Raw genomic sequence first — 26,034 nt, 5'->3', positions numbered from 1 at the left:
AAGGGCTTTTGTGGAAGTTTTGTGGAAGCCTTTGTAGAGGGGTTTGAGAAATCCTTGTTTGATGGTAATGATTGATTGATGCTGTTGGGTTGTTGTTCAGCTTAGTTGAGGTGAGTGAAGTCGTTATATAGGCAAATTCGTCCTGCATGGTGAGATTCTGTATATATACTGATTCTCTTCTGTGCTTCTCAAGGTCGCTCTATGTGAGGTTCACTGTCAAGGCTTACTTCGCCCCCATTCGACTTCAGTATTCATCATGGCGAAGTTTACCAGTATCCGAGATCCCCTGCCATACGTGAGCCCTTGGCAGTAGGGTATCTTCAGCCCTCAACCTTAGCATACCTTGCTAGAGTATGGCATGATCCTTGATGCTGATGGTGCAGAGATTGTGATATCTCGGCCCCACGATCACAAACCTCACTATACATATCTGACGGCATAGCTAAGATCGGTAGCACCTGGAGCTTGTTCTGCCTTCCTGTTTTACTGAAATATTGATTCTACATTATTTGAACCTTGTTCAAAAGGGTATTAAGCTCTCTGTCTAGCTATACTTCAATACCATACTAATTTAGTTAGGAAGCGATGAGCGCGTATTGTCCGGTATCCACCGTACCGTGACTATTGCAGTATTCATTATTAGCACAATTAGCCTATTTACAAAAGTGATATATCGTAAGACGCATGATGAGGATTATGTTCATAATATGCTAATTACTCTAGACGAGCCCTACTGTTCGGTAAGCTCGCATCATGCAGGAACAGGATTGACAGGAGAAATTCGACAGATCTGCATGGCTGTTACTTTACTCTATACTAGTGCCTAGATAATATTCCGGGGTATATAATCAGTGGAAATGACCCTACGAATCAGAATCAGCAATCAAGGATCCTGACCAATATAAACGCAACAGGTAGTCTCTATGGAGTGCCTTGCCCCCCCCCCCCTTAAATCTCACGATGCAGATACGACAATGGGGCCGACCCAACCGCAATCCAGCAGGAACAACACCAGCTTATACGCTCGCATCAGCCGGGGCGAAAACAATGTTCCTGGATGAAGTCCTAAAAATATTTTTATGTTCTTTGTTCTGATGCAGGAACCTATGTTCGACACATTCTGTTTCGTCCCACTCTATTAGACAGTGTACATGATATCGAGCTTGCAGAGAGGGTCAGTGTCGTTGCTGTCCACCCCTTGTAAAACAAGATCTGCACGAACAATAGGGAGGAAGCTTTCTCCTAATTCCGGCCGAAGTATTACATACGGATCTCGAAATTCGGTATTGGCAGCCTCTTCAGCCATCTTGCGGAGACGTTGGCGAGCTGCTGTACTCAGCGGCGAGCGGGGTTCCACCGTTTTTAGAGCGATAGTTGTTCGAATTGGGAGACCTAAGCCGTTTCCCGAGGGCGATTCCGAAGCTGACAGGCGTGCCATCTCCTGAAGTATTTAACTGTTTCCTGTTCCGCGAGGCATTAAAAGCATCGGTTTATCAATATCGCTGAGGGCTGCTTCGGCAGCTCGGATGGCAGCCCTCCATATAGTGTGCGCAGGGAGGGTGACAGAAAGTTCATTTCGCTGCCAATGTATTGAGTCAGCAACCTGGCGCAGCACCTCCCTCGAATATAGGGTCCTTGTATCGTAACTATCCATAGTCGATCTAAGAGATCAGATTCACATAAGTTCTGCTCAGGGTTATAGAGGATTAGTAGCTACTTACTGCTCCTGTTTAACGTTTTGCCAGTTCCTCGGAATCAGTACCTGCGCACCTTTGTCCTCAAGGCAAATGTCCTCAAGGCAAAAGCAAACGCGTTTCCTTTCAACAGTAGCTGTTGCTAGGCTACGTCCAGACCGGTGTCGTTTGGCACTGGCCATGGTAAGTCAGTAATCGGGTTTCCAAGGACAAAGGTAGAAAGTTGCATACTTTGTGTCAGGGTGAGCGTAGTCCTTAACTCATCCTCAAGGCAGAAGCCACGTCTGTCTGGACAACGTCGATGGGCACCGCGCAGGTCAGGTCGGAGAAAATAGCTGCCAGAGTGACGAAAACAACTTGTTTCCCAAAGAAGGCGGGAACGGGAGAAGACGAAGCACATTGTCCTCGACTGACGCACCTCTGACGCACCTGGGGACTCATACATTCGCAGTTTCGGAGAAGAGTGGTTAAAGCGGCAGTGATGGCGCTATTCCTAAGGGAAAAGCAATTCAAATGGGTAGTTACATAGCGTTCTGGGGTGGCAGGGCAGGCGGCGGTAGAGCTGATTCTGGCGCCCCACTAACCGTAACATTGTATACTACTTTATCTCTACTAAATCTTAATATTGCACATACTAAAAATTTATTTTAGGACAAATTGACTGTACATACTAGCAAAGTGCTACGCGTGCTCTAGGTGGGTAGTATCATATAATCTTTTACGCTAGGACCATAGAGCTGATAGCGAGGCGTCCCATGGACCTCCACACCAAACCCTAAAAAGTCAAGTGCCTGGGCGTAGTCTCTTCTAGAAACAAGGACTTGACTCATTCGCGCACATGGCACTTGCCGTTGGACTACGGGAAGATGAGACCTGACCCAAGGGTGGCATGGTGGTCGGACCGAAAATAGGAACACGGGCGGGGCGATGGGTCACTGGCTAGCTAGAAGTAAGCCAAACCTGCAGACACTGAAGGTAGTATAGTAGCTCGTAGGATGAAGGCATCCATTATCATGCTGCACTCCAAGCCAGGATTCCAAGAGTCAAAATGAGGAGGGAGCGAGAGGGTATGTCCGGTTGTATATAGATGGCAGACCGAAGCTATCAGCTCGCGACTAGACGGAGACGTTGTCGAACAAAGGACAGATATCGCGGAAAGAAATAAAGGGCCCTGGAGAAGTTTGGGGACCTAGTAGATGGCGAGAAGATGCCACGAAGTGGTTCTTGTGCGTCGAGCATGTACACAAGGTTTAGGCTCCCGAGTAGCCTAACCTATTTGAACGTAAAGCTACCCTAGTTACTGAACTCAATTAACAACAGCTGTTAAGGATGTCCGGCCGACGGTCTATCCAAAGAAGGCATTATCCAGATCATTGAAAGCTCCAAAAGTCGCAAATAAAGAAGCCAGGTCTAGTTCGGCGACTATAAGTAGGGTGGGCACTGGCCAAGTCGCCTCTGTTCGAAAAATCAACCTCCGTTGACCATCCAGTGTCGCTAAAGATGTACGCCTACTGGGCGAGGCTATAATTTCGTGGCTCTCGGCTTGGTGCAATCGTCGCTTCCATCTAGAGTGTGCACCACCGCCAACGAATAATTGTATAGATAATAGCAGTGACAGGCGGTGACAATCTGCTACAGTCTTAGCAGGAATTCCTGGGCAGGTTTCTGCGCCTGGCCACTTCTCTGAAAGGAGGGGTTGAGTTCGTTAGTGTCACGGTCAGGACTAATCTGAATAGCTAGGTGCCCGGTCTGGCTTTGTCACGGCGTCGCAACCTTCACGGGCCACATCATGAGCCGATCCAATTGCTCGTTGCGTAAACTACAGACGGATTCTCGGATCCTGTAGATCTCCCCTTTGAAGGAGCCGTTCAAGAACCAGCGGTCCACTAGGGTATTGATGACATAGAAATGAGCGAGGATGACCAAGGAATATCCCCTGATAAGATCCACTTGATCATCGGTCTCGAGAAAGCCTATGAAATCGTTGGGAATCAGCATTGACCAGGACAGCACTGCGGCCTCTTCAAAATTGGCCTGGATGTCGGAATCATCCGGGAAACCATGTTGGCTGACCGAGCACTGCAACACCGAGATAATGCGCGAATAAATCATCTCCAGGATGTCCATGGCCCTTGATTGCTCGTCAACTGCCCCATCGAATGTCGGTGAAGAGTAAGTAGACGTAGGAGAGCCAACGAAGCTGGGCTCAGTGCTACTGGGAACCCGGCTGGCGGCCCAGAAGGCTTTCAGATCCACGATGGCTTGATTAGCTCCCCGAGCAAATACCAAGAGACGCGGTGAGCAGTGACTCAGCCGAGACATGGATGAAGCAAAGGGCAGATCTTTCCAGTACTCATCCCCATGGAAGTGTAGCACCATCGGCCGCAAGCGGCTGCATTTTAAGACAGGCCATTGATCCTCTACCACCGTCGAGACCCCTCGGATCAGGCGCATCCAGCCTAGCTGGGGCCCGTTAGATGTCTGGGGGATTTGCCCGGGGATAAAAGCTGAATCGGCAGTCATAATGGGTGGAGGATTTAGCTCGGGGACCTGGAAGGATGCATAGATAAACCCGACGAGGAGGAGAGAACCGGCGTAGACGGCTTCGGCATTGGATTGGGAGATTTGGGCTACCTCTTCTCTGAAGCCCTTTAACCCTTTCTGATGATGCTCCATGACCACCCGCAAATCTACCGTCTCCAAGCCGTCGCTTTCTCCGCCAGGCCCGTGCCTCAGGCGCTCTGTGATCATGTGTATGCCACCCAAGGAGAGGAGCAGGTGCATGAGATAGCAATTCCTTCCCGCGAGATTGGGAATCACCCGCCGCCAGACCTGGCTCCTTATCGGATGTAGGGACATCTCCTGGGCTGTGTACATATGGAAAAACTGTATCATAAGGAGATTGTCCATCCCCAGTAGGTCGTCGTTGACTGACTGGGGAGTCCCCACTGATGGTGTCAGAGCAATCCTCAATGGCTCCAGAAAGGGCTGCGAATTATGGAGACCACGACCACTGCGGGTGTGTGTTCCTTCATGTGGCGTCCGGGACGAGCTGGTCTGCCTGTGCGCAATCACGGTTGGGTCAGGGAAGGAACATGGCTCCTGGCGAGAGGCGCAAGCGCCACATACAGGACGAGCTTCGTCACACTGCAAGGGGACGAGCAGGGTGGATCAGCAAATACCTAGATGGGGTAGGACCAACAATTAGAGAAGGCAGACCGGTGAGGTAGACCTACCTTTACCCGTCGCAACTTGCACGAGAAGCAACCGTGGCGAGATTTGGTGTGGCGCGCGCGGTGTCTTTTTCGCGCCTGTCGACTGTCGGGAGCTGAGGCCTCTTCGACAGTAAACGGGGCATCTACTACGGCCATACCCAGCATGCTCACATAAACGGGGTTGTTATCGAAGTGGGAAAGCAAACAGGGGGAAAGGGAGGCTGGAGGAGTAGAGACGAAATAAGGCAGAAACTACAGTGGACGGTAACGACCAAGAACGCACATCATTCTTCCCCGAGGGTCCACATTTAACACTACCGCTTTTCTGGTCCCTTTCTGCAATGAAACATCCTACCCTAAAGACTCCATAGTACAATGGGTGAAGGGCGAACCTCCAGGGCCAAGAAAAACCAAAGCCTAATAGATACCACGTTGTGCCATACAGACGTGTCACCTCCGAAGCACCAGACTAAAACATTGGGCGACTGATTTTCTTGACTCTGAGGCCTGCTTGACTGGGGAAATAGCGCCGAAGGCACCACCAGATCGAGAAGGGGAAATTGAATCTTCGTCTCTGTTTTCAAGGCTATCTGGTAATTTTTGCTTTCTCTGTAACATAGATTCCTGTAATTCATCGAGTTCTCTAGATACAAAGTCCATGACTGAAAGATCTACAACAATAGAAATCTGTCACCGGAATTTGGCTCCCATATGCAATATTACAATAGAAAGCGCTATATAGCACACGGCTGGGCTTCCTCAGAATAGCGAAAGTGAGAGGAAAGGGGATTAATTAAAAGAACGGCCACCCGAGCCGAAGCAAGGCAAGAAGCACACCTAAAGGATATTGACCAAGCACACTCAGCTCTTCCGAGTCCAACAACTTCTTACAACAGATTAGCATAGGTCACTTCTAGGAGGTCGCGAGAGCTGAATTCAACACTCACGGCGACTACCTGGCCCCTTGGGAATCTCAGATCTCGCCATATAATAGGGAAATACCACGTGTCCGAACAATCTGGTTCGAAAGAGAACTTCTGGAATTCACGTAAGAGCCTAACCGGGGTGCTTGATAGAGCAGATGTGCCACGCAGTGAGACTTACAACTACAGCACACGACTCCGGTCCGGTAATGGTCGGGAGAGAAGGCTTCCCAGTTACGGCACCTAGAGCATACCGACCAAATGGGCCAGCGACAGACCTGATGCCAGCAGCACCAAATGAAAATGGTGGGCTTCGGAATCAGAAATGAAACACCTACCCAGCCCGCGCATGCGAACCATTATCTCGAAACTCCAGCCCCATAGCATAGCCCCGAGCGTAAATCAAATCCTTGTCCTAGCTAACAGCGCCAGTAAGGCCGGCGGGGAATACGATCAACAAACTCATCCTCCGGTCCAATCGGAATCAACGTCCAACCATTATTAGTCCATAACATCTCCTTCCCTTCTTCTCTCAGCCTCCGCATCAAACCCCGATCTCCCTCTACCATTTCCTTAGAGCTCAACCCCTTCACCCGTAGGCCCCTCTTCATCAAAAACCTCACCGCGCCATCTAGCACACCTGCTCTCGCATATTGTCTCCCGAAATACTCATCCAAACCCTTCCCTAGATCCCTCATCCTTCCCCCACTCCTCTCGTATAACTTCACCCCTTTCACAAACTTCTTCCCACCCCGACAATACAACCCCCTCACAAACTCCGGCCGCACACTATTTCCCAATTCCGCACCCCTACTGACCAGCATCTCTGCTTGCCAACAACACCCTGCTCGCTCAAATACCAGCCTACCGGCATTTCTCCTATTTCGATTATTCAACTTCTCAATCGCCTCCCTCCCTTTTCTCTTTTCCTCCTCATTCATCCTCCTTCCACAACCCCTCAAGATCTCATACACCTCCTCTCCCTGGTAATGGCCCTCTACATACGGCCAAACACATATCAACCCAAAAAAACCCCGTCCGTCCAAATACTCAACTATCAAATCCCACACCTCCAAAGGCAACATCTCATCTTGACTTCTGATCTTTATGTCTTGTGTCTCCCATCTTATATTTTTATATCTTACATACACCCCACTACTCATTCTCGGCTTAGCGCCACGCCCCACTCCACCACTCTAACACTCCTCCGGCCCACCTATCACACCCTCCTTTTCCAACTACCCCTTACAAGCCCTTACCTGTAACTTTCAAAGGCCAAAGGCCGTCCTCTGTCTTCGGCCTTTTGGCGGGGTAATAAGTGACTTCTTCTGTCACCTAATTGCTTACTGTTTTCAAGTCTCGGCCCACGGCCTTCATTTCATTAAGGAATCATAGAGATACACTCCGGCCCAGCCTCCGTATCGTCCTCGTCCTTACGGACTGCGGTAATGAAATGAAGGCCTCTAACAGTATGACTTTTTTCGCTTATTTCAATAAACCCCTTCCTACTCTTCGCCCTTTTACCATTCCTCAACAACATCACTCCCCTCTTCTTCACTATATAGTATAACCTCCGCTTCGCTTCGGTATACACGGGGGCTGCGCCCCCATACCCCTGGTACCTCATTAACACAAAAAATAGAAAAGGATCAAAACACAGCGGGCCGGCCTCCCATACTTATAACTCTCTATTCTGCCCTTTCTCACCACCTATCTCTCTCACCTTCAACTCCATCTCACACAACCCCAATATCTACATCTATAACTTAACTACCCTATAGTTATCTTTAATTCATACTTATAATCATCCTACATATCTCTGACATTACCATTATATACACTTCTCGAACCCTAACTACTCCGGACTGCTCCCGGTATGATCCTTGCACCACGTTGATCCTACCGATCAACAAATATATATATTTCCAACTTTACCCTTCCGACTCGTTATCCAACATCACCATAATCTCTTAGTCAAGTCGGCTCCCCGCATCGATAGTGGACCATCGGTTTCGCAGGCTCTAGGGAAGCCGACCGAGGCGATGGATCGGACGTTGCCACTGTATCCGCCTCCGTAAGAGCCTGTTAGAGCCTGTTACCAAGGAGGCCATCTCGACGGTGAGCTTCAAAACCGTGGCATCGACTCTTCGGAATGCATCGGCCCAGGCCTTAGAACCGCTGATATTTCCTAAATCACTGTTAGTATGTCTGAGGCTCTTGGTTTGGGGGAGGGTTGTGGAAAGAGAAACTGGTGCAACTGCGACTTACTTGATAGACAATCTGGAGGTGCAGTGATGAGCCCGGTGAATAGGCCCAATGTTTCACCTACGTAACAGGAGCAAGAATGATAAGGAAAGCTTCACTGTATTCTCAAACTGAATCCATTTTATTAGGAACTAAAGAGAGTTTGGGAGTTGGTAAGGTGGCAAGAATCAACACTGTCAGGAATTGGTGGGCATAGATACTTGTAGTGCCATGAAGAACCCCGGAGGGAAACATCTACGCATGACTCCGACTTGGTGGTGCTGGAGAAAATCAATAACTGACGCTTAATATAGGCTATAGTGTATGGCGGAATAACTCTGCGTACCCCAGACCCAGAGGTAGTCATGGCGAGCTCCACGTCCAGTCATAAGGCTCATTATCACGGGAAACAGTTATTTCTTATCCTTCTGCCTGGAGCTCAGGCGACACTGGTCCAATTGAACTAGTCTCTGTGCTGAATATCCGGGAATACAATGCATACGATTCTGACCACCTATTGGGTAGATAATAGTGTACTGATGATTTTCCCTCCAGTGGCTGAGCCACGGAATACTGAGGGGCTTCCATGATCGGCGCATCCGTGGGTGTTTCTAGGCTTTTTTTTCTGCGAATACGAGAGGCCGAGAGAAAAGTTAAAATTGCAAATACGTATACGAGCGGGTCCTCCGCTGCCCTAGAAATGGATTCAACGCATTAAATAGAATTTCCTTTGCCTGATACAGACGACTAGATCTATAATGTTATGTTGTTGTTGATCCCAACTCTTCATCTTCAATTTAAGATCCCCCCCTAATGTCCTTATCAACAACTACAATGTCTCTGTGGGCTCGACAAACGGTCGACGCCAAGATCAACTATCAAACAGCCATCTGGGCATATTATCGATACTACCCATCGTTGGCAGCAGCCGCCATTTTTACCATCTTGTTTGCTGCAACCACCTTCTTCCATTTGTATCAACTGATCCGACGTCGCACATGGTTCTTCATTCCCTTTGTTATCGGAGGCTTCTGTCAGTGCCAACACACCCTATGCCGCTAGACTCTTAACATGGTGACTGACAAGAGGTCAATAGTTGAATGGGTCGGATACATCGGCCGTATCCTGTCAAGTCGCGAAAGTCCTAACTGGGCGATGGGACCGTATATCCAACAGACCCTTCTGCTATTACTGGCACCGGCCCTGTTTGCAGCCTCCATATACATGATGCTCGGGCGCATCGTGATGTTGCTGGACGCAGAGCGGCTCTGCATATTTAAGAAAAAGTGGCTCACAAAATTCTTCGTTGCGGGTGATATCATATCCTTTACAGTTCAAGCCGCTGGTGAGCTCCTACCCTTGCCCCCTAGTCATACTAGAGAGAAAGAGTGGCTAATATTTCTGGTGATAGGTGGCGGTGTCATGGCCAGTGGCTCTCTTGATGCAGTGCATAATGGGGAGAAGATAGTAATTGCAGGTCTCGCTATTCAGATTGCTTTCTTCGGCTTCTTCATCTTCACCAGCGCAACCTTCCACCGTCGTGTGCGCAAACTGCCAACTGAACGGTCATTAGAGCTGGCCACGTCCTGGCGCAAACATATTCACGTCCTTTACGCTGCAAATATCCTCATCATGATTCGGTCGGTATTTCGATTGATTGAGTATGCCATGGGTAATAATGGATACCTCCTGCGTCACGAAGCATTTCTCTATGTGTTTGATGCACTCCTCATGTTGGTGGTGATGGCCCTGTTCAATCTAGTGCATCCCAGCGATCTCCTCAGCGTGAGGGGGGAGAAATCTTGATTTGCTTCTTGGAACGCCCGAGATATCCTATTCTGATTCTTTCCTTCTTTCTTTCTCTTTTATCCTCTGTTCCCCTGGGGGTCTTGCTGTCTGCCAGGATTTAAATATGTTAGGATTGTGTTGTCTCCAATGTTTTGATATGTATGATGATGATCTAGACTAGACTTACAAATGTTCGCGTTTGTTGCATTCACGTAATATCCAAAAAGCCTGAGGGTCCGTCGGGTCTCCATTTACGCTTTACCCTTTCCCTTTCCATCGCTCGCCGTCGATCTATATATTTGTCACTCGAAGCCTAGCGATAGGCGGTTAATACCAACCAAGGAAGACAAGCTCCGTGTTATCCTTCATTAACTTGACTTTCTTAGCAGCGCAAGCCCAAGGTGTCGACCGCCTTGCTGGAGGTTCTTACTGCCTTACACGGTGCCCATCGGCGCAAATAATGACTCCCAGCTGCTCAACTGCCGGCAAAGCCGGTACCGCCGCCACTCGGCCCGTGGTTGCTAGAGGAAGTGAGGGTTTGGTATCAAAGATAGTGCTGGCAGGGCTCCCTTTATGACCTGATTGTTTTGTGTTTGGCAGTTCGCCACCCATGCCAGCCACGTTGTCATCTATTTTGATACACAACAAGTGGGAAGTATAGTCTAGCTATTCAGGCAGTCCCCACCAGTGTACTGGTTTTGGTTTGCTGAGCATTCTATAAGGACACTACCGGGTACTCCGTCATCGCACGGAGAGAATTAACCCAATCATACCGCCCTTAGAGAAACGATTGATTAGCATTAGGTGGTTCTGCTGGCGGCTGGGGAGCTATCAGAAGAGTCTCTTGAGCATCGCGCGCTTGGCTAGTCTTCATCAAGCGTGGTACCGCTTACCCATAAATGCACTTTGCATCTGCCGTGTCGAGACTTGTGATTGCGAAACAACTGAGTCTGCTTCGATAAAGACGGTCAACCTCTCACAGACTGATACGCGAGTATGGGCGGCACCGGCGACGTCGCCATGGAAAATGGATTCTGTCATATGGTGTAACATGTGGAATACAACATTCCAGGGATGTTTGGCAGGTTGGATGTGGAGAATGAACAGATTCAACCGGCCCAGTTCGACCACTGGGCTATTCGTTGCCCTCGCATGTGTTGTGGCTGGTATGGCAGAGTGTATGATATTCTGCGAGAAGAGAAAGATTGCGAAATATGAGCGTAAAGTAGTGCCTCAAGAGAGGGAAACAGGGTCCAGTGGGTTTGCACCCGAAACAGAAAACCCTTTTTAAATCTCTAGCTTACACTGAGTTCTATATATAATTATCGTAATTTTTTCTGCATCATGAGTCTGCCCCCTGTTGCACACTCAAAATGAACCTCAAAACATACTAGTTGTCCCATAATCTACCAATTTGGCTAAACAGAAATCGCCGGCGTGTGGCTTAAGCACGGCTGAGCGGACGGGAAGCCCTGTCCTCTACGCCCTGTGGTCGTATGTACTAGTTTTAAAATTGTTATAGTGTCACTATGGCAATAAGCCATATTTTTATATATTTAGTTTACACTACAGATCTGTAGTTAAGTATCTATATATAATAAAATCAAGATAAAACAAGCTTTATTTTCTGATTTGAGTAACTGATGAATGTGTCCTGAAAGTGCACCTTGCCTTCTAGATCGACGAATGGTTTCGTAACTGAAGTAGCGCTGTCTCCTGGGGGGGGATGACCAGTGTTCGTCGGCATACAACACCGACTGTTACATATCGAGTTCACCGTGTTGGCAAACCTGGCCGGCAGAGATGCGGAGATGCTCGTCCAGTCTGATTGATTATGGCTCTAGATAGTCCAAGCATCTTCACAGGCCTTCCTTCGTTTTAGCTAGCAACACCTTACAGGCAGTATGTATTGGAGATGCCGTCCTCTTTCTGCAGTTATGGGAGCTTAAAATCTATTCAAAACAACTCAGAACAGCTATGTAGGCGTGTGAGCACATCAACAGTCATGGTTGAAACAAGAAATCGTTGCTGGTGAGGTTTAAATCTTCTCATAGCATGGTTAGCCCTATTTTCTCAGGCACTAGTGATGCCTCGCCTCCATATGTTAAAATCTGGCTCAGTCTATGGAGGACGAAAACGTTGCACTGTCCTCAACGACGCATAGGACTTGAATAGGACCTCCCTCGGCCCGCAGAGCAGGTACATTGGCCATCAATGCTTCAGGCTGTACGCGTGGAGTCCAACCAGGTATCTTATCGTGCCAGCGTGTGAGAATAGCATTCATTTTGATGGAAGAGACCGGCTCGTTTCTGCTGCTCGAAGCCCACGGCTTGTTGCAGAACATCAAGGCTCAACCGTGGATAGCGATGTTGGAAGCGGGCCGTTGAGAGGTCATACATGAAGTAGTATATCTAATTAACGGCTATTGCGGGGCGCGCAAACAGAGAACCAGAAACAGGACTTAACATAGCTTTTCGAACCGTAGGGGTCTACCATGCATACCATATGAGGTATCTTGCTAGGTCGGTTTCAAAGAGCACTTTAAAATGGGCGTGGCCCATTTGGATTTCTTGCCACCAGCGACGATAATAGTAATGTGATACTGGAACTATCAAGAGCATCGTTTCTCCAAACCGATTGTCGTACCACATGGATTTCTTAACTTCGTCATTACAGGATTTTCAGGTATGTAGCTGATTCAGAGTTCCTCCGTTCTTCCGAACACGAATCGTTCAGCCTTTGTTACCCTTGAGCTGTCCTTGGAACGTGGTAACAACATTATTCGGTTGTGTGCACTGGCCGTTCGCCAACAACCATACCCCCTCGTTATGGCGCGCTTTGGCAATTTCCTTCTTCGTCTTACAGTATATCGACGATTTCAGACTCTTCGCAATACCAGCACTCGGATAGGCTAGGACTCCAAACATAGCACAACCAGCTTTAGAAGCCATATTTGCCATGCCCTTGCCGATGCCTTTCACAGCGCCCTTCGCACCATCCTCTTGCATGCCTTGGTATGGCTTGACGACAATGTCGCTGACCGCCTCCGCCATCCCCCACGCGAAACTTTTGCCAGCAACGGTAAAGCCGCTTTTGATGTCGGTAACAGAGCCGTGACCTCGGGGCTCTTCACCGTAGTATCGGGGTAGATTGCGCATTCCTTCAGTCATAGCAAGAGGGATATCAACAGTCATGCCCTTAAGGGCCGTTGGGACAAAGCTGCCCAAGCTCTTAATAGATGCTCCTGCCATCCTACCGGCAAGCCTAGTTTTATGATGATCCGATGTTTCCCCCGGACCGGATGGTGTCTCCTGCCACTCTCCGCAATTTGTCGTCCGCAAGGGTACGCTCCCGGTAGATGAGCTACTTGCAGGTCCTTTTGCGGCCTGATTAGACCTGCTATTCGAGGGACGGTCTCTGCGCGTGTCGTGATAGGCTTGATACTCCTCAAAAGGTTTGTAAAATGTCCCTAAAATGGACGCAGTGAGGTCGGTTGTGGTGCCCATCACGGCGGAAGCCCCGCCCGAGATAGGATCCCACCGACGATTTTCGATCATGATTGGTTTGATTGCATGCCTGGAAGATATAGCAGTTGTTAGGGGGGGAGAGCAGCAAAATAGGTTCACGGGTTCCGAGCACTCCAACGTACATAACCAGGTTTTTTCTGTCAATCAACCCCTCGGCGACTAATATCTCCGCTGCGATTTTTGAAACCTTGAATTTTCTGTGGCCCTTGGATACAGACCACACTGCGGGCTGCCCTGGATATAGATCGCACTGTAGTCGCTTGAGAGGCAAGTTCCGATGAAACGAAACAACTGCGGCGTGGACCCCGGCTTCCGAATCCATCTTAGCTGCAATGGCTGAGGCTGCTGTCGCGGCTCGTTCTGTAAGGCAATACCGTATGCCTTCGGTCAGCGCATCAACAGTAAGCTCTCGATGTGGAATAGGAGCAGGACCAGCACCGGCTGCAGCGACCATAGCACCCCAGAACGGCTGACTATTAAAACAATCAGTTACCGAAGATAGAATAGTTCGTCCCAGCACTCACTCTCCGAAAAAGGGAACAACAATTGTTGGCCTGGCATTTCGCAAACCACAAGCTGTCGTACCCGCGCCCCCGTGATGCACGACAGCCGCCACATGTTGGAATAGCCATTCATGAGGACAATCCCCGATGAAATAAATATTCTCGTTGTGTGTCCCGCCCAAGTTGGACCAGCCTTTGGAAACAATCGCCCGCACGCCAGCTGCAGTTACTGCGTCGATAACTGTGGCGGTGATCCTTTCTGGATCTTCCAGTACGATACTGCCGAAGCCAATATAAATGGGTGGCTGACCGGATGCGAGGAAGGCCTGCAGATCAGCTGGGGGGTCGTATTGTGGGGAGTCACGGAAGAAGAAACCACAGACATCTAAGGGCCTGTTAATATTGCCATCATTTAACAAGATTCATTGAACGACACTGACCAATATAAGACGGCCAATCTGACGGCTTGGGAACGAGAGCCGGGGACCAGCAATATGTAAATGGGACCTTCAACATCTCTGCAAGATGGGGGCCTTCGAACATAGCCACTTCATCTAAGTCAAGTTCTTTCCGCCATTGGTTTATCACGTCGCCTACTCTGCAAGCGCTCTTTAGATTTAGCTTTTCCTCACTGAGCGCATAACAATCTTACCCTTGCCACGTAAGCCAGTTGACCACTTCATAGGAGACATAATTCTTGAAGCTTCGGTTTGTATCGTCAGAGTTCAGGTTCGCCAGCGGGTGTGGAAAAGCTTCGGTACCACTCCAGGGCATAGTGAACATCAGATGTACTGGGATGCTTAACGCCTGGGCGCAGTGGACATGTGCAAAGCTGGGTGGGTTGGCGATGATCGCATCGGCGACAAAAGGCTCGTGTGTGGTCAGGTCCGGCTCGATACATGATCGCCAGCACCCCTCCAACATCTCCCGGATCATGAGACGTTTGTGGCGGATTTCACCTGCTCGCAAGCTCTCCATACTGGGGATGAGGCCGGGGTTCTTGACCATGTAAGCCATCAACTCTGCTGGATCGCCACCAATCGGGTAAAACTCCAACCCGGAGTCCCTGACAAAACCTTCAAATACATCATGAGTAGCCAGTCGCACACGGTGTCCGTACCGTACCAGTTCGTTTCCGAGGGCAATGAATGGTTGAACATCGCCTCGGCTTCCCACCACTTGAATGACAATGTTCAGTTTGACGTTCCAAACTTTTTCATTATCTGTGACGGGCTCTGGATATCTGGGCGGTTGTCCACGGTTACTTGTAGCGTCGATGACTTGTGTGGGCAGCTCTGTGTATTCGGGCGGTGGTGTCGCAGGTCGTCTTCGAAGTGGACCAGTGTACAACATAGAAAAGCCTCGCATAAATTTTGAGTCCCAGTCGATATCCACGCGGCCATCATCTACAGTTATTAGCCGCTTCACATCAAATTCGGTCGTTAGGGGCCTCGGAGAGGGCTTCTGATGCGTCGTACCTTTCAGGTTAATGCCAGTTTTGCCCATGGCGGAGGATGGGATCGAGGGAGGCATCGCCACAGGTTCTCCCGGTAGCTCAAATACTTCTTCCATATGGCCGTTGCTGGACATGGTAGCCAGGCTCAACGGAGTAAAGCGTCGAGAGTTAATAGAGAAGATTAAACAGAGGGTGTTTGGAATGTAGGGCTGTAATCCAGTCCTTAGTAAGGTAAGGTCGGGCTAGAGGCTCTATTAGAATTTCTACGTCTAGGCAATGAATGCTTCGGTATTTCTAGTGGCGACGTCACGCTTAGTGCCGAAGTTAAAGGATTATGGGCAGATTCTCCAACAACCCCTAAATCTAAACATTATCTGCCAAGCCAATAGCACCACGCTGAAATTTCGGTTTTTCTTTTCGTTTTCTGCATTTTTTTGGTGGGGCGCGGTGGGGAAAAAAAGCTTGTAAATCTGGACCCGGCAGTGGTCTTGCTCGGTTGTACGAACTCGACAGCTCTGGCTTCTATACGAAAACGAGCACCTACGCCTCAGATTTCAAGAGTCCAAGAAATTAAGGCGGCTTGGTATGATTCCTATAATTCAAGCTAATGATGTTACTCCCCACTCTGGCAATCACCGCCCAAGCCCACGCCGAAAGCGTACTATGACTAAATCATCTGAAATTCACGATGGGCGTGTAGATGAGGCTGTTCAAGCAGTTCAGTAAAAAAAAGACCTAATATTACAAAGATTGCGCGAGAATTCGGGGTTCCTTACCGCACGCTCTACAGTCCCGTCCATGATTAAAGAAAGCCTCGTACAGCTAAATCCCCTATAAATAAAGCGCTAAATCAGTATCAAGAGACTGCTTTAGTCCAGTGGATTACTAAAATGCATGATTTACATCTTCCGGTTACGATTCACTTCTTCTTAAATAGACAAACCTCACTGTACAACATGTTGATCCTAAACTGTTGTGATCTCAGGGGAAAGATGGGCAGGATGAGGCTGTATCAGCTACACGTACGTAGCCTGCTGAGGACCGGATGCCATTCCGATAGATACTCAATTCTATGGACGACTATATCAACTATCTTAAGCGCTTCTTCTTCTCTCCATCCACTACTAATAGGTAAAGCCTTCAGAGGCTTGGCTTGGCTTGGCTACTATTTAACGTCACTCGGCGGATCATGCGGCAACGTGATCCGCGGCCTCCCTAGGGGCAACTGGACGTGCTACCTAAACAGAAATCTCACTAGGAACTAGCTAAATACATGTTTGAAGCAACAAATCTGAACAATATATGTTGGAGAAGGGTGGAAGAAGCGCCTGGCACTACCCTGGCCTGGTCTTCTGGAGGTGGGAACCTGCTTCGGCTACCTATAGATAGAAGGGGATGCTGTCCGCCTCTATCCAGGTAGAAGTATAGACTGTTGCACTAACTAGTGCTTGAGCGGGCCCAGTTTGGGCAGCCTTCAGGGGCAGAAGGGTTGGTGATCCGGCCAAGCCGCTAGGCGATCATGTGTCTCGTATAGATTCATATCATAAACAATATATTAATTAATTATAGGTATATCGTTTTGCTAAAAGTCTTTCTCCACACCTAAAAATTAGTTTAATGAAGCAGAAAACGAAGGAGAAAAAGCGACTAGATACAGAGGATGTTGGACAGCTTCAATTCTGGTATAGTCAGCTTACAAACTTAACGGGATCTATCCTTGCCTTGTGTATAATTTTGGCGAATGCGGGTTCCAACCAGGCAAAGGAAAGAGACAAAATATGCTTAGTACAAGGGGAAGATTTCCTGATGTTGCAGAACCAGAGCATTCAGAGAATATAACTACAGTTGAATATATTACTGCTGATAGTTGGATTATAAAGCCACTTTTTATCTTTAAAGGCAAGCGATTTATAGAGGCCTGGTATAATATAAATTTACCGGATGCCTATACTGCAGTCTCTGAAAAAGGCTATATAAATAACAAACTTTTGATTAAATGGCTTCATTAGTTTTATAAGGAAACCAAGCATTATATAAATAGAGAAAAACATGTGCTTATCTTTAACAGTTATACTTCCCATAAAACAGTTAAATTTCTATAACTCTACAAGACCTATAAGATTCGTCTCTTTTGCTTTAGACCTTATACAACCCACCTCTGCCAACCGCTTGATAGAAAGTTATTTCTTATGTATAAAACGCATTTCCACAGTGCGAATAATCTTATTACACAGTGGTGTGGGGTCCTGGGAGATAAAGACAATATTTTAAGTGATATTATGGCTGTACACAAGGAGTCCTTCAATGTATGAATTATTCACGACTCCTTTAGGGAACGCGGTATCTACCCCCCAGATAGGTCTTTTATTATTGAAGCTATTCAGAATACTTTACTATCTCTACCAGAGATCTCCGCACCTTATCTACACGTGTATAGAGAGACTACACCGCCTCCAAATCCTCTCTCTTCAAGTGTTAAGAATACGCCTCCTAAGATCCCTGAGCAGGTTTAAAAAATTGAAAGAAGCTATTTTACCTACTAGAATCTGTAGAGATCTCTCTGTAAGTGAAGCGCTGCCTAGAGTACCTTTTTTATTAGCAGAAAGTTTAATCTAAGCAGCTCGCAGCTATATACTCTACTTTAGAGTGAATTAAAGCGATCCAGGAATCTCAGAAGTATAAAATCACCAAGCAAGTAATTCAGGGCCTTTAAAATAGTGGCATACTGACTGTACAGGATATAAATCGATCTATCGCAGAGAGGAGGGCAAAAGATGAGCTGAAGAAGGTGGATAAGGCATACAAAGAGGTGTACAGCTACCTCCCCCCGTACCTCCTGTAGAAGGTCAAAATCCTGCTTCGTATAGTGAAAAGGCAGAGGAATCGAGTAATCAGCTTTGTTTTATAGATTCTATGGGTTCTAGGCCTTGAAATACGAATTGCTTCAAAATCTGCCTTATACAGTGAAAATGCCTTTACGCTGCCGACCACCAACTGGCGAAAGGCGGTGGTCCCACCACTAATACATGTTAACTATCCATACGCATAGAAGAAAGGGAGCACCAACATAGTTGAACCTTACGGGGACAATAGCAGTGCATGGATCCGATAGATTGATTCATAATGTTAGGCGTACGAATACCCATGAACTCTTATTTGGCTATGAAAGAAACTTGTGGACCTTCCGATCAGATAGCCCCACTCGTTTTCGTACTGATACCCAGCGTCGTATTTGTACCCTACAGGCTGCAACAGCATTGTAGGGATCATCGACCCACTATGTATCCACGGCGCTGGGATATCTCGTCATGCGTACTCCCACCAAAACCTATAAATACCTTGACGATGAGACTGCATTTGCATGTCTCTCTCACTTGCTAAGTATCAGAGAAACAGAGAACATATCGCCAAGCAGAACCATGAAGACCTTCAGTGCCGCAACACTCATCACCGCGTTCCTCGCCGCTACCGAAGGAATAAACGCCATCACCGACACCAGGACCAGCCCGTTGAGAGAGAAAGCAGCGACCAAGGGTATTCTCATCGGGTCCGGGGCTATTAATCCGACCTATCTCGATGATCCTCAGTTTGCGACCGTCCTTGCCGAGCAGTTCGAGAGCCTCTCCCCCGAGAACGAGATGAAGTGGTCGTTCATCCACCCGACCAAAGGGCACTACAACTGGGAGACAATCGACCGCCTGGTCCACTTCGCCGAAGCGCACGATATGGTGGTAAAGGGCCACGGGCTTATCTCGAGCTGCTGCAACCCCAACTACCTAGTCAATATCACCGACCCTACGGCCCTTCGTGCTGCAATGACGGCGCATTTCAAGGCAGTCATGCAGCGGTACCACGGCAAGGTAGATCGGTGGGATGTTGTTACCGAAGCCCTCAAGACGCAGGGCGGCGGCCTGCAGATCAACGACTTCTACAAGGTTCTCGGTCCTAGCTACATTGATGACGCCTTCCGTATCGCCCGTGCGGCAGCCCCGGATGCCAAGCTATTCATCAACGAGGCTACGGTCGAGTCATTCCCTGGCAAGCGTCAGGAGCTCTACAATCTGGTTTCTAGGCTCGTGGCGGACGGCGTCCCAATTGATGGAGTTGCCCTGCAAATGCACATCACGGAAGGACTACCTGTCCAACCGGGTGTAATCAAGGAGATCGTCGACTCCTACAAGGCCCTCAGATTGGAAGTATCGATCGCTGAAATGGATGTCCACACGCTCAACACCACGCTCCAAACCGATATCTACAGCGCTATCGTCTCTGAGGCTCTTGATGCAGGAATCACTGACATCAGTTTCTGGGGATTTACCGATAAGCACGCCTACACCTGGATAAAGGGTGCGAAGCCATTGATGTTCGATGAGTACTACAACCCTAAGGGTGCGTTCTACGCTACCCACACTGCCCTGGCAAGCTTCGACAATGGGACCCAAAATGATCAATCGGCACCTGGCAATCAAAATTGTGCAAAAGGATTGGCTGGGTCTCTGCAGGGGGAATAGATGTCGAGAGTGACTTTATTAGGGTGTCTGCGGAAGATCCAACACTGCCGAATGCTCGACATTTTCCATATCCCAAAGGCTTTGAACAACCTCTGGGAGCCTTGGTCCCGCCAACATTCTGTATTCTAGAGTATTCAATATCAATCAATAATATACGGTCTTAAAGTATCCAATCGTTAGGCGCATACCAACTAATTCATACTGTATCCAACCCATCCTAACAGCCGTAAGACGTAACTCAAATATAAGTATATTGATCGAAATCTACCGTCCGGGAGATATATACGCAACCGAAGGAACCGGTAAACACGTAAGAGTCATTCGAACTCTACACGAGACGTCAATTATCAAGAATTCGAGCGTGTCCTCCGCCTGCTAGAGTCTTATGGTAGTACCATGGTCCCACGCACTTGTGAAGTGCAAGTCGTTCGAAAAACTCTTCGGGCTTCTGCGCAATGGTGCTTCAAGAAAACAACCCTGCTTCCTGGAAATTGTCGGACAGAGCCAGTAACGTGAAGGCCCTTTTCTCTATGCAGAAAAGGAAAGAAGATAGAAAGCTGGCCGCGCTAGTTTCGCCTAGCCAACTAAGGGTAGAGTGAGTGGGTCTAAAGGATCTGCAAAACTCGGACCCGCACGTTTTCGTATTCAACATTGATATGAATCTATACGAGGCACGTGATCGCCTAGTGGCTTGACCGGATCACCAACTCTTCAGCCCCTGAAGCTTCACCCATTAGTAGAAGAAGAAGCGCTCAAGATAGTTGATGATGGAGCTGGTGTAGCTCACGTGTATGGGATTGATTGTCTTAAGGTCTCAATCTACTTTACAGAGATTCCTTGGTGTTGTCGTCAGGTCACGTGGTTGCTGCCTTAGGCTCCCATAGGCTCTGACAGTTGATACAGTTGTCCATAGAATTGAGTATCTATCGGAATGGCATCCGGTCCTCAGTAGGCTACGTACGTGTAGCTGATACAGCATCTTTCTGCCCATCTTTGCCCTGAGATCACAACACACATTAATGGTGAGGAACGGATAGGGTCCAAAACGAAAAATCACGTCGATGCTGCGGAAGAGCAAATTGGTAGCAAAGATAAAGAGTGGATGGGCCGAAGTTACAGTCCCTCTTTCTTTTTTGTAATATCTTCCCCCTTCTTCACTGTTCTGGACGGTCCCTCATTTTTGGCGTCAGGAATCCGCTTCGGATTGGATAATTCACACTCAGCAGCTCCTTGCTTAATTGTGCTTAACGCAATGATTCTAAGGAGTATCAGATCTTAGGAGCGATTGGTAAAGAAGGCAAAGAACATTGAGTGGGACCTAGCCATTTGCTCGAAAGAAAGAGGAGCAGAAGAGTTCTGCGCTAATGTTGTAGGTGTGAATATTGTTGGCTAAGTATGTGTCATTGTGCGAGGTAACTCATAGACCTGGCTTGTCTGGCCGGAAGAAGCAACATACGTGACAATTGACGTAGTCGGCTATTTTTTGGATAACACTGTGGTTGGGGTAGGCGTCGGTTCGCAATAGTTCTCTCGCTGACCGAGTCCTAACCGGTGAGGCCAGAAAGGGAGCCCCGCTGTCTCGCTCGTGGTTTTTTGATAAGGAAATAATGGACAAGTTGTTATAGACTGGACATTCCTGATAAAGAATCAGCTACAGCGTTAAGGATAATTTATTATAACATACCGAGCATATACTAGTAGGCACAAGCATACAATTGTAAGAGAATGCTTGGTTTTCTGCATGGTCTTTGACTAGGCGTGAAGTTGCTGGAAGCTGTTCTATCGTACTATATCTTGACTAAGTTGATCCTGTGAGCTTCTGAATAAATTATGTCATCTTATGCTATGCGACCCCATTCGGTGTTGCGGACCCAAAAGGTGCCAGAGGACCACCATTCGAAATTAAGGCCATCTTTGGATCGTTTCGGAAACGGTCGACTTCACGCGTGTGTTCATTAAGGGCTGGTTGGCCCGCGGAACCTTTTCGGGCTGCAAGCGGGTTATATATATGATTCCTATTTCCGGCCAGTTTGATTATTATCCTCCCTTTCAGTAATACTCTCTGCTTAAACCCCCAAACACAGAATAATACACGGATGTGCCAAACAAAAAGAATAAAAAGAAAGCTCGCCGCAACACCGCTCGGCAACAAAAGAGAAACGACACACCGGATGCACAAGACGGACCACCGCCTAGTGTGTCAGTCGATGGGAACGACTCGGAAAATGGGGCAGACGAAGACATGGATGACTCACCTCCAACACCACCGCTAGTACCGGAGAACAGACCTGAAGTAGGCGATTGGGTAATAGATATCATTCGCACGTTTACCAAAGACAAAGGCAATGATGTGATGGATAAGCTGTTCTTGACAGATGAACCTAATTTTGAGGACGTCCATAATTTCTTTCGTGAAGTTAATGACAATATCCGTGCTGCCAATATGGTTCACGGAACCGAAGACGTTCGTGCCGGCGAGATTCTAGCACACACATATGAGGCAATGTACCAATCCTGGAAAATGGAACTTGCGAAACCTGAGGTTGAAAATAACCCTAGCGAAGCATGGAGAGCATACGACAAAGAGTACCAAGCGTTGGACTACTTCAACCGGGAGTATAATCTACCGCTAAGGTGGAATATATCCACATCCGCTGCAGAGCAGGTTTTCGGGCCACGGCCTTCGTTGGAAGTTCCTGTAACTCCGATCCCTCAAGGAGAAAGTTCGGATCTCGAGAGTAGTGGAGATGAAGGCTCAGAGACTGGGAGCGAGGATGAAGACCAAAGCGATGACGACTATACGCCCTCAGCAATTGATCTGCTGGAGGCAAGGGCTCGGAAAGAGGAACGTTCTCTGACTGGTGCGAAGGTCTTGTTCTGGTGGTCGAAGGGGACAGGAACTCAAATCTTCATCAGATATAGTAGCAAGTCAAAACCTATTTTCTAGATCAGAGCTGGATCCCACGAATACTACGACAAGAAGCGGGTGACATGTGTTTTATCCAGTCGAAACCGAGGCTATACGAAAAAGCCGGAGGTTATTGACGGCATCCTAGGCAAGACCTGGAAGTATGGCCGAAGGGACATCTTCAACATACTCGGTGTGGGCTGGAAAATCAAGGACGATGACGACAAAAACGGCATAGACCCTCTGGAACTTAAGGTTCCAGAAGCTGGTGCGATCTATCCAGAAGGCCAAGGAGCTGGAGGAGGCATACAGAGAAGACAATAGAGCTGCCGACTTGGGAGGTAACGAGGAAGATGAGGAGATAATAGAAGGAGAGGGTGTAGAAAAAGCTCCCCCTTTCGTGGAAAATCGCCCCCGCGCAGCGTTTTTAGCTTTGCTTGCTCACATCGATCTGGCAAGAGCAATGTTAGATTTGAAGATGATGCCGATGAGGCTAGCGAGTCCTCTGGATACACAGCGATTACCAGGGCCTCGAAAAAGAGCAGCCTAGGATCTACTGCAGCCTCGCGTGGTGTGAAAGAGCGGGCGCCGGTTATTTATGATGACGATCGAGATCGTGAAATTCGCAGGGAGCAGGTTGAGCGACTAAGCATGAAACAGCCTAGCAACAACCTAAACAGGTCCAGAGCCAACCTGCAAATTGGAACAGTTACCCTTCACCAAACAATATGTACAACGGTTGGTTCGATGACCGTGCCTCTACAGTTTCAAGCAACCCCCCGATTCTACCGCTCCGGCGAAGCAGGCGTCGAAGGAAAGCTTATTCGCAAGAGCCCTGGAATTACTGGACCGATGGTAGCTGGAACTACAATGCGAATACATACTACTAAAGTTACTAAGTGTGGGGTTTGAAGATCTAAGAGGTTTTTTCACTGATTTGATCATGGTTTTGTTTCAGTGCGTGCTCTCGTTTAGTCACCATGGCCTTGATTCTTTATATAAACCTTTTCCTTAAAGAGAGGGAAAGGAAATACAAAAAAAAAATAAAATAAAATGAAAATGAAAAATAAAATAAAGGGAAAAAGAAAAAGTCAACGAAAAATAGGAGGTGGGGATAGGGCCATGTTGTTTTCTTGCGTAGTCCTGTTTTTGTTAATATCAGCTTGAGTACATTATTGCCCAGAAACTTACAGATGAATGAAAGGTATTCTACAACAAAGAATGCTAGGTTTACACTCATTGCACCCCGTTCGTTTTCTGGGGCACTTACCCTATATAATAGCTAGCCTTACCCTACTAGCCTTTATAGCTCTGTTTTCTTGCTAGGGAAGAATAGTTCGAGTCGGATATATGCAACTATTTCTCGGGTACTCGAGTATGCCAAGATGGATATTCATACTCATATTAATAGCAGCGGCCACTCAAAATATATGTAGATGGCTGTCAAATGGTCAGAACCACGGTTTGACCGGTCGATTTGCCTATGAGCAGGTGACCCGAATTAATGAAAGTAGAGGTCTGATTTCTATCTATTAGATCTTCCTGCCATATATAGGCGGGAACTTGTCAGTTGTTCTGACTGTAGAAATATGCAACAATGGAAATCAAAGACGTGGTCTGAAAGGACACTTGTTCCTAAATATGGTTTCACCAACTTTATATTCTTTAAATGTTTGAGAAACACTAGCTAAGAAACACTCAACTATAATAGGAAGAGTTCGCAAATAACTGTATTCCTTAAACAGGAAGACGCGCGCTAACGCACGCCGATGCCCTGAAATAATTGGAGAGGAATAGGACGATGAATTTGTTGCGATTTAGTTACTAGAAACGAGGGCTGACTACGCTGACCCTGTCCAATAGGGAGCCAAGGCAGAAGCCACGGCCGATTAAATAGCTCGACAATAGGCGCAGATCAAAAGCCAGCCACTTCCACATACCACTAGCATCTCCGTAAAGACTATCACACGCGTAGAACTCTATATCATGGAAGGAATTATCTAGTTTATGCATATGTGCAATAGAATTCTAAGGCAAGGCTATCGCTATTGGATCTTATATTCGCGGGCAACTCCTGACTATGTTTTAGCACCCATTGTCCCCTCAATCAACTTCTGTTATGTCATGGCCCTGGCGTGCAGATGAGTTGGAAGCTATAATAGCTCGGAGTGGATGATTTGCGATAAATTGTTTGACAGGGGTTGCCTTGATAGGGGTTGTCAATTGTTCTTGCCTTCGATTCAAAGTAATATGTTCATCGCCTGTTAGTTTGGTGACAACAACTTCCAGTGATTCTGTGGCAATTTTCTGTGGCAATTTCTCGAACTTGATCATGTTCAGCCTGAATAAAGACCTGAAGCTGCTTAGTTGGTAATGAAGTATAGTTTTTCTTCCATATATAAAGGGACCGTGATGAGGATTGGGTATCTGGGTGATCGAATCCCAATATTTTGTTGCGGAGCTCTACACATTTTCCCATCAAAGCTAAAGCATCCTGCATCTTATCTTGTAATATCCAGGTGTGAGCTAGATTGTTCATGGTAGTCAGAGTGTAGGGATGCTCGGGTCCTAAGACCTTTTCGTAGCCTTGCAAAGCTCGCTGATGCATGGCTTCGGCCTCTTCATACCTGCCCTGTCGTTCAAGTACTGAACCAAGGTTGCTGACACTGGTGAGAGTGTTGGGATGCTCTGGCCCTAGGGCTTTCTTGTGGCCTTCTTGTGCTCGTTGATGCATGGCTTCGGCCTCATTATACTTGCCCTGTTGTTTAAGCACTGAACCAAGGTTGCTAACACAGGCAAGAGTGTCGGGATGCTCGGGTCCTAGTATCTTCTCTGACCCCTTCAGATCTTGTTGATGCATGGCTTCAGCCTCTTTATACTTGCCCTGCTTCTGAAGCACTGAACCAAGGTTGCTGATACAGGCAAGAGTGTCGGGATGCTCGGGCCCTAGAACCTTTTTATAGCCTTGTAAAGCTCGCTGATGCATGGCTTCGGCCGCTTCATACTTGCCCTGTTGTTTAAGCACTGAACCAAGGTTGCTAACACTGGTAAGAGTGTCGGGATGCTCGGGCCCTAGAACCTTTTTATAGCCTTGCAAAGCTCGCTGATGCATGGCTTCGGCCTCTTTATACTTGCCCTGCTTCTGAAGCACTGAACCAAGGTTGCTGACACTGGTGAGAGTGTCGGGATGCTCGAGCCCTAGAGCCTTCTCCCTGCCTTCTAGTGTTCGTCGATGCATGGCTTCGGCCTCTTTATACTTGCCCTG

The 26,034-nt window shown here is 47.8% G+C and overlaps 9 protein-coding genes across 9 annotated transcripts in view; 4 read left to right on the top strand and 5 right to left on the bottom strand.

Moving 5' to 3' along the window:
* Positions 1-1,138: 1,138 nt before the first annotated feature.
* BDW43DRAFT_298067 (uncharacterized protein) lies at positions 1,139-1,654 on the bottom strand (the record flags this gene model as incomplete). Its single annotated transcript, XM_032044506.1, has 3 exons — positions 1,139-1,187; positions 1,269-1,422; positions 1,456-1,654. 3 exons carry the CDS (start codon positions 1,652-1,654, stop codon positions 1,139-1,141), a joined length of 402 nt encoding a protein of 133 aa, XP_031903272.1.
* Positions 1,655-3,452: 1,798 nt separating this feature from the next.
* BDW43DRAFT_298066 (Zn(II)2Cys6 transcription factor) lies at positions 3,453-5,074 on the bottom strand (the record flags this gene model as incomplete). The annotated part of the gene is made up of 2 exons (XM_032044505.1): positions 3,453-4,841; positions 4,931-5,074. 2 exons carry the CDS (start codon positions 5,072-5,074, stop codon positions 3,453-3,455), a joined length of 1,533 nt encoding a protein of 510 aa, XP_031903271.1.
* Positions 5,075-5,974: 900 nt separating this feature from the next.
* Positions 5,975-7,009, bottom strand: BDW43DRAFT_266920 (uncharacterized protein). The gene has a single exon (XM_032040928.1). It carries the CDS (start codon positions 6,993-6,995, stop codon positions 6,252-6,254), a length of 744 nt encoding a protein of 247 aa, XP_031903270.1. The 5' UTR covers positions 6,996-7,009; the 3' UTR covers positions 5,975-6,251.
* Positions 7,010-8,910: 1,901 nt separating this feature from the next.
* Positions 8,911-9,882, top strand: BDW43DRAFT_298065 (RTA1 domain-containing protein; the record flags this gene model as incomplete). Its single annotated transcript, XM_032044504.1, has 3 exons — positions 8,911-9,109; positions 9,173-9,421; positions 9,488-9,882. The coding sequence occupies 3 exons, from the start codon at positions 8,911-8,913 to the stop codon at positions 9,880-9,882; spliced, it is 843 nt and encodes a 280-aa protein (XP_031903269.1).
* Positions 9,883-10,873: 991 nt separating this feature from the next.
* BDW43DRAFT_266916 (uncharacterized protein) lies at positions 10,874-11,297 on the top strand. Its single transcript, XM_032040927.1, has one exon. The coding sequence runs from the start codon at positions 10,892-10,894 to the stop codon at positions 11,153-11,155; it is 264 nt and encodes an 87-aa protein (XP_031903268.1). The 5' UTR covers positions 10,874-10,891; the 3' UTR covers positions 11,156-11,297.
* A 1,299-nt stretch (positions 11,298-12,596) lies between these two features.
* On the bottom strand, positions 12,597-15,484 carry BDW43DRAFT_298064 (uncharacterized protein; the record flags this gene model as incomplete). Its single annotated transcript, XM_032044503.1, has 6 exons — positions 12,597-13,440; positions 13,514-13,864; positions 13,916-14,279; positions 14,335-14,492; positions 14,547-15,300; positions 15,373-15,484. The coding sequence occupies 6 exons, from the start codon at positions 15,482-15,484 to the stop codon at positions 12,597-12,599; spliced, it is 2,583 nt and encodes an 860-aa protein (XP_031903267.1).
* Positions 15,485-18,769: 3,285 nt separating this feature from the next.
* Positions 18,770-20,427, top strand: BDW43DRAFT_323589 (endo-1,4-beta-xylanase; the record flags this gene model as incomplete). The annotated part of the gene is made up of 1 exon (XM_032049781.1): positions 18,770-20,427. One exon carries the CDS (start codon positions 18,770-18,772, stop codon positions 19,859-19,861), a length of 1,092 nt encoding a protein of 363 aa, XP_031903266.1. The 3' UTR covers positions 19,862-20,427.
* Positions 20,428-22,103: 1,676 nt separating this feature from the next.
* On the top strand, positions 22,104-23,093 carry BDW43DRAFT_323588 (uncharacterized protein; the record flags this gene model as incomplete). The annotated part of the gene is made up of 2 exons (XM_032049780.1): positions 22,104-22,782; positions 22,816-23,093. The coding sequence occupies 2 exons, from the start codon at positions 22,104-22,106 to the stop codon at positions 23,091-23,093; spliced, it is 957 nt and encodes a 318-aa protein (XP_031903265.1).
* A 1,779-nt stretch (positions 23,094-24,872) lies between these two features.
* The window catches only part of BDW43DRAFT_308108 (violaceus kinesin), a gene marked incomplete at both ends in the record, with an annotated part of 3,973 nt that continues 2,811 nt past the window's right edge, over positions 24,873-26,034 (bottom strand). Inside the window, 2 exons of the mRNA XM_032046409.1 lie at positions 24,873-25,122; positions 25,178-26,031. Coding sequence (XP_031903264.1) covers positions 24,873-25,122; positions 25,178-26,031 — 1,104 coding nt within the window. The remainder of the gene's footprint in view (positions 25,123-25,177; positions 26,032-26,034) is intronic.

The sequence above is a fragment of the Aspergillus alliaceus genome (genome assembly GCF_009176365.1).
Source record: "Aspergillus alliaceus strain CBS 536.65 unplaced genomic scaffold BDW43scaffold_8, whole genome shotgun sequence".
Taxonomy (NCBI): Eukaryota; Fungi; Ascomycota; class Eurotiomycetes; order Eurotiales; family Aspergillaceae; genus Aspergillus; species Aspergillus alliaceus.
The sequence above is the reverse complement of the archived record's forward strand: the minus strand, read 5'-3'. Positions and strand labels throughout refer to the sequence as shown.

Coding starts and splice junctions, on each gene's coding strand:
- BDW43DRAFT_266920 (XM_032040928.1), bottom strand. CDS start 6,995: ATGAGTAGTGGGGTGTATGTAAGATATAAAAATATAAGATGGGAGACA.
- BDW43DRAFT_266916 (XM_032040927.1), top strand. CDS start 10,892: ATGGATTCTGTCATATGGTGTAACATGTGGAATACAACATTCCAGGGA.